This window comes from Cryptomeria japonica, chromosome 4 (assembly GCF_030272615.1).
Source record: "Cryptomeria japonica chromosome 4, Sugi_1.0, whole genome shotgun sequence".
Classification (NCBI taxonomy): domain Eukaryota; kingdom Viridiplantae; phylum Streptophyta; class Pinopsida; order Cupressales; family Cupressaceae; genus Cryptomeria; species Cryptomeria japonica.
The window spans coordinates 463,546,166-463,552,977 of NC_081408.1; the positions used below are offsets into that span (position 1 = coordinate 463,546,166).

Sequence of the window (6,812 nt, forward strand, 5' to 3'; positions counted from 1 at the left end):
TAAATAAGCATCCCATTGTTTTTCTTGTTGATTCAGGAAGTAGTCATAATTTTATTTCTCCTAGGGTTGTAGCACAGCTATGGATTCCATCTAAATCAATAGAACCTTTAGATGTCGAAATAGCAGATGGTAGAATAGTTAGACAAACAGGTGCAATTATTGAAAATTGAAAATTTGAATTAGACAAGCTTGTAACATACATGATCATTTTCACATATTAAATCTAGGTACGTATGATGCTATTCTAGGTATGAGTTGGCTGGAGAAAAACAATGTTTGCCTAGGTTGTGAAAACAAACAGGTTATGCTAAACTCTAACATGGGGACATGTCATATTTTACAGGGGGGAAAAAGACCTCTTTACATTAAAACCATTTCAACAATGCAAGTTAAGCATAGTGCGAGGAAAAAATGTAAAATATTTTGTGCTATGCTTTTTAAAACATGTGATAAATTTAAATTAGATATTAATATTAAACATGTGGTGCAGCAATTTAAAGATGTGTTTCCCAAAGAATTAAATAGCTTACCTCCTAAATGATCTGTAGAACATGCAATTGATCTAGTTCTCGAGGCAAAACCAGTCCCCAAAGCTCCCTATCGATAGTCAATCCCTGAATTAACTAAACTAAAAATCCAATTAATACAACTACTTAAGGAAGGTAAGATAAGGCCAAGTGTCTCTCCATGGGGTGCACCCGTATTATTCATTAAAAAGAAAGATGGGACCATGAGGTTATGCATAGATTATAGACAACTTAACAAATTAACCATAAAGAACAAGTACCCCTTGCCTCGAATTGATGACCTCCTAGACCAGTTACATGGTGCCAAATGCTTTTCCAAAAAAGATCTACGGTCAGGATACCATCAAATTCATATTAAAGAATCTGACATTTCCAAAATGACATTTCAAACACAATATGATCATTATGAATTTGTGGTAATGCCTTTTGGTCTAACTAACGCACCTGCAACCTTTATGACCTTGATGCATGATATCTTCCAACCATTTCTAGATGTATTTGTTATCATCTTTTTGGATGACATATTAATATACTCAAAAAATGAGCAAGAACATGAGCAATATTTGAGGATGGTACTAGAAACCTTATGAAAACACAAATCATATGTCAAATTAAGCAAGTGTGAATTCTTTAAATCAAAGGTATCTTATTTAGGTCATATAGTTTCAGAAAAAAGGTATTTCACCAGACCCTGCTAAGATTAAAGCAATTCAATATTGGCCTATCCCCAAGGGTGCTCGCGAAGTAAGAAGTTTCCTAGGATTATCTGGGTTCTATCGTTGGTTTGTTAAAAACTATTCAAAAATTGCTACACCTTTAACTGACCTAACTAGGAAAGATCAAAATTATAAATGGACTGATGAATGTGATAAGGCTTTTGAAACATTAAAAACATTGCTAACAACTGCACCTATTCTTTGCATCCAAAATTTTAGCAAACCTTTTGTTGTGATTACGACTCATTACAGATGCATGTGGGATAGGTATAGGTGGTGTTCTAATTCAGGATAACCAAGTTGTATGCTATGAATCAAGAAAATTATTACTTGTCAAAAGAAACTATCCTATTCATGATCTTGAATTATTAGGGATTGTCCATGCCTTAAAGATTTGGTGACACTATTTATTGGGAAACAAGTTTATTTTGAAAACAAACCATCGTAGTTTTCAACACATATTTACTCAACCTCAACTTAACATGAGACAAAGAAGGTGGATGGAACTCTTAACCGAATATGATTTCACTATCCAATATGTTCCTGGAAAAAAGAATGTAGTGGCAGATGCCTTAAGTCGAAAAAGATTACGTGTTAATGCTTTGACGTTGGTAAGGAGCCAATTTGAACATGATATCAAATCCAAATTACCTATCGATGACTATTTCCAACCAATTTATGAAGGCCTCCAAAATCAATCCCCTAATGTCCATTTGAAAGATCGATTAGAACAATATTTACTAAGTAGCAATGGACTCCTCTATTACAAAGGAAGATTGTGTATTCCTAATATACTTGGCATAAAATCACAAATATTGAAAGATTCTCATGATATATCTATAGCCAGACACCCTGGATTTCAAAAAACCTATCTTTCAATCAAGAAAAACTACTTTTGGCCTCAAATGAAGAGTGAGATCCGTACTTATGTGCAACAATGCTTAATTTATCAAAAGGTAAAAGCGGAACAGTGTAAACCTCCTGGCCTCTTGCAACCCTTGTCTATTCCAGAGTGGAAATGGGAATCAATTAGTATGGATTTTATCACTGGATTACCTCAAACCCAAAAAGGTCATGATTCTATCTTTGTAGTAGTAGATCGATTAACCAAAATGGCACATTTTCTACCCATCAAGATAAAATCTTCTGCTTCTAACGTTGCCCACATATTTGTTAAAGAAATTGTTAGATTGCATGGTATTCCAAAGAATATTGTTTCTGATCGAGACCCTAGATATACATCATCTTTTTGAAAATCTCTTTTATTTGAACTTGACACTAAATTAAGCTTCAGCACTTCATATCACCCTGAATCTAATGGGCAAACTGAACGTATTAATAGAGTCTTAGAAGATATGTTGCACATGTATACCATGGATAAACCCAAATCATGGAAAGACTACTTACATTTAGTTGAGTTTGCCTACAATCAAGGATATCATTCAACCATTAAGATGTCACCTTTTGAAGCTATGTATGGTCGAAATTGTAACACACCTATCTCTTGGTCTGACCTTGTTCATAAGATTTGGTATGAAAAATGAAAACTTGTTAGAGATGGGTGCTATTATTAACAAAGCGAAACAAAACATGAAAGCTACCCAGGATCGATATAAAAGTTGGGCTGATTCCAAGAGGGTTACTTGAGATTTTGATGTTGGTGATCATGTTTTCTTAAGAGTCAAACCGAAAAGGAGTTCATTAAAGCTTGGAAAGCATTCTAAAACAGCTCCTCATTTTTGTGGTCCTTTTCAAATATTAGAAAGAATAGGAAATGTTGCTTATAGACTTGCTTTACCTCCTTAGTTACAAATTCATGATGTATTTCATGTAAGTTTACTTAAGAAATGTGTTTATAATGTAGATCATGTTATTTATTGGAAAAGTATTTCTATTGAATCTTCTTGTGAATTTAAAATTGAACCAGAAAGAATAATTGAAAAACGAACTAGAACATTAAGAAATAGAATTATAGAAGAAGTAAAAGTTAAATGGAGTCATTGTGGTAATGATAGTGCTACATGGGAAAAAGATGATTTTATTAGAGTTCAATATCCACAATTGTTTGACTAAATGTTATGTTACGTGTGTTAATGATGCAGAAACTCCTCATGCTACTGAGGGCAACAGCTGATTTACAGGGGGAGAAATGTTACGGGACTTTTTCCCATGGAAATAAATTGTAATAAATATAATTAAATAAATGTAATTATGAACATTATTATAGTTATGAAAGGGTGTGATTTTTGGTAACCACCCCGTGACATTATATAAACCCGTGAATTAATAAAGAAGGATACACAGAGGGAGAAAATAATAGAAGAACAAGGAATTGAAAGAAGCAAAAGCGAGAGGATAGTTAAGGTCTGGTGGTTGGGCATTGGGCATTGGAGAAGGGGCATACAATGTGTGTCCAACTTGGGGTACAACATACACCCATGAGTGTCCTAGACAGGGCTGTGTTTATTTCATGTCGTGAAGGCATGTGGGGTTCTGTGTAGGAACCTTGTCCTCCTGGAGTGCTTCCTTGCCTGGAAACCCTGGGCCTATAACTAATCCTCTGCGTGCAGAAAGCAACCTCTCCGTGATTTACAGATATGTATTAATCGATTTTATTTAGTCAGTGCCCTAATATTTCACTATTGCAAATTATTATCTCAAAGCTTTGTTATTGATTATTGACGTTAATTCATGTTTATAATGAAAGCTCATCTTTAATATAATTTATAATTGTAGTATAAATGTTTTGAATGTTCATTCAATATAAAATATAAATTTATGAGTAATTAGTTTATTTTTACCTTGAATAATTACTATTGGAACTTTATTTAAATATTGTGCAAACTCTTCACAATGAAAGTAAATTAAACACCTTACTATTAAATTATTTATTGTAGGTAAAAGGTTAATTATATTAGATTTAGCTTAATATTTTATTTATTTAATCTGTTGCTAATGACAAAATTAACCATAGAGAAAAGTACCATCACAAATATGCCATATGCAAAGTCCACAGTGCTACTTTGAAATTTACAAACAACCAAACTATGTTGAAATATTTAGCTATAGAAAAGATTTTCCTGAATTTTTGGGACTCTATAAAATGACTAGTATAATGGATATAACAAATTATAGGAATTTAAAATATTTAAAAATAAGTACAAGCTCTTGTTCTCGTTGTCAAATTTAACAAATTAAAAGCGTTTTTTTTTTTTTAAATAAGTATAGCAAAGAGTAATCTCCGACAATAAAATAAAATTGGAGAAAGGTCATAAGCTAGTGACCAAGCAAATGTTGAAGATTAAAAAGTCTCAACCATACCTAAATCAACCAAAATCAAAGTAATTTTTAAGATAAAAATCAAGAAAAACCTTGTTATAAGCTAGGTTGACATCATAAAGAAATTGAATGCTCTTTACATTAATTATGCTCACCAAAATGACTAGATTCAAAAAATTAACAGAGTTGCAAATTCATTAAAATATATTTGAAGTAGACTAAGTATAATCAAAGGATGTCCTATCGCCCACCTATATATAATTGGTAACTGTGGTTACAAACTCATCATTAGTGAGGAGAATTCTATGGTCGAGAAAATTGTCTTGAATCCTTTAGAACCCAACATAATAGGGTTGCTATTGAATGATCAAGTATATAGCCCAATTTTGCATGTATGCAAAGGCACCTTGGGCTTGCCAACTTCCTATTTGTATAAACAAAGTACAATGTTTGGCATAAACCAAAGGCAAAATACTTACAAAACTTTAGAACAAATGAGTTATTTAATAAAAAACGATGCCAAATTCATTTGACAAAGAGAACTTGACATCCTATTGTGAAAATTGGATGTTGCTTTGTTTTATATCTGGAACTTGACACCATGGTTTACCTCAGATAGTGAGTAATGACCGTTCAAAGTGGAGGTGAAAGTTATTTTATCATGCATCACCTAGTAAAATTGCCACATTGACTTGGTGTAAACATGTAACAATTATCGTGGTAAGATTTAATCCTTTTAAACCTTTGATAGACACGTAGAGTTTATCAATGCACCCATTTAATATCAACTTGCTAGTCAAAACATAATACCAAATGTTTCTCATTGGAAAACATTTCAAGTGTGAGACTAATAAAATCTAATGGACAATTCCCATCATATAGAGTTTGTTGGCTAAAAATATATAGTTCAAATTTACAAATACATAAATAATTCGAATCACTTTCATACTTACAAACAAAATTAATAAACAACAAAATTAAAATATAACATAATCTAATCTGAACCATAAGAAAAGAAAACAATGAATATGTGATTTTCATTATTAAAAATAAATAAAAAATATTAAATCGTAAAAAAAATGTTGGAATTGGTCTCAAGCATAGGTAGTTGAAAATTAACCTTCAGTAATTCTTCTTGTAGTGTTTTGAAAGTTGTCTAAAATTGACCAACCCAGATTCCAAACTTCAACCCCTCCACCACGCTCCCACTTGCCTTGTTCCAAACGGCACTACAAACTACGCGCTGCTTTACACGTATCGTGCTGCGAGGGGAAACGAATCCTCTGTAGACAGACTATAAATTGGCTTCTCGAGTTTTTTCTTCACGCATTCTCAGTTTGGGTTTTACAAAATTTGCTGAATAGGTAGGTTTCAAAGTAGGACGTTAATAAATCCATCTCTGTAAAGGCTTTGATTTGTAGGTTTTGTGTAGAAGAAAGTAAGGATTACATCATGCAGATATTCGTGAAGACATTGACGGGAAAGACCATCACTCTGGAGGTGGAAAGTTCTGATACCATCGACAATGTAAAGGCGAAGATCCAGGACAAGGAGGGAATTCCTCCCGATCAGCAGCGCCTCATCTTTGCAGGCAAACAGCTGGAGGAGGGGCGTACCCTTGCCGACTATAACATCCAGAAGGAATCTACCCTTCACCTGGTTCTCCGTCTCAGGGGAGGAATGCAAATCTTTGTCAAAACCCTAACCGGCAAGACTATCACTCTGGAGGTGGAGAGTTCAGACACCATCGACAATGTCAAGGCCAAAATTCAAGACAAGGAGGGGATTCCCCCAGACCAGCAGCGCTTAATCTTTGCCGGTAAACAGCTGGAAGAAGGCAGAACCCTAGCGGACTACAATATCCAGAAGGAGTCCACCCTTCACCTCGTTCTGCGCCTTCGCGGAGGGTTTTAATTTTATATTGCTGTTTTATTTGTATTCCTGATATATGTATACGAGATCTTTGATCGAATGAATAAATCTCTCTTCCATTAGCGTGCAATTTGCTTATGTGCTTCAACTCGAGATAAACCTGAGGAAGGATTTTGTACTTATTTTGTTCTAAAGAAGGAATCTTTACCGTGAAGAAATTAATACTGTTGTCTGTGTCATAATGACTTGGAGGTCTGAGTTTCTGTAACTGATCTTGTATTGTTTGAGACTGATTCTTGGCTTTCTGCTCTTTTAATCTATTAAATCTTTATGTGGAAGCTTCAAGATTTTATCAAGTTGTGATTGTAGAGACTCTTCTGCTGAATGTTTCAAGACTTGCTGAATACAGAATCTGTCA

The 6,812-nt window shown here is 33.8% G+C and overlaps 1 protein-coding gene across 1 annotated transcript; it reads left to right on the forward strand.

Moving 5' to 3' along the window:
* The first annotated feature begins 5,836 nt into the window (after positions 1-5,836).
* LOC131077351 (polyubiquitin) lies at positions 5,837-6,524 on the forward strand. The gene has a single exon (XM_058014833.2). The coding sequence runs from the start codon at positions 5,975-5,977 to the stop codon at positions 6,434-6,436; it is 462 nt and encodes a 153-aa protein (XP_057870816.1). The 5' UTR covers positions 5,837-5,974; the 3' UTR covers positions 6,437-6,524.
* Positions 6,525-6,812: the final 288 nt, after the last annotated feature.

Excerpts from the sequence above, each read along its gene's own strand:
- LOC131077351 (XM_058014833.2), top strand. The coding sequence starts at position 5,975 with ATGCAGATATTCGTGAAGACATTGACGGGAAAGACCATCACTCTGGAG.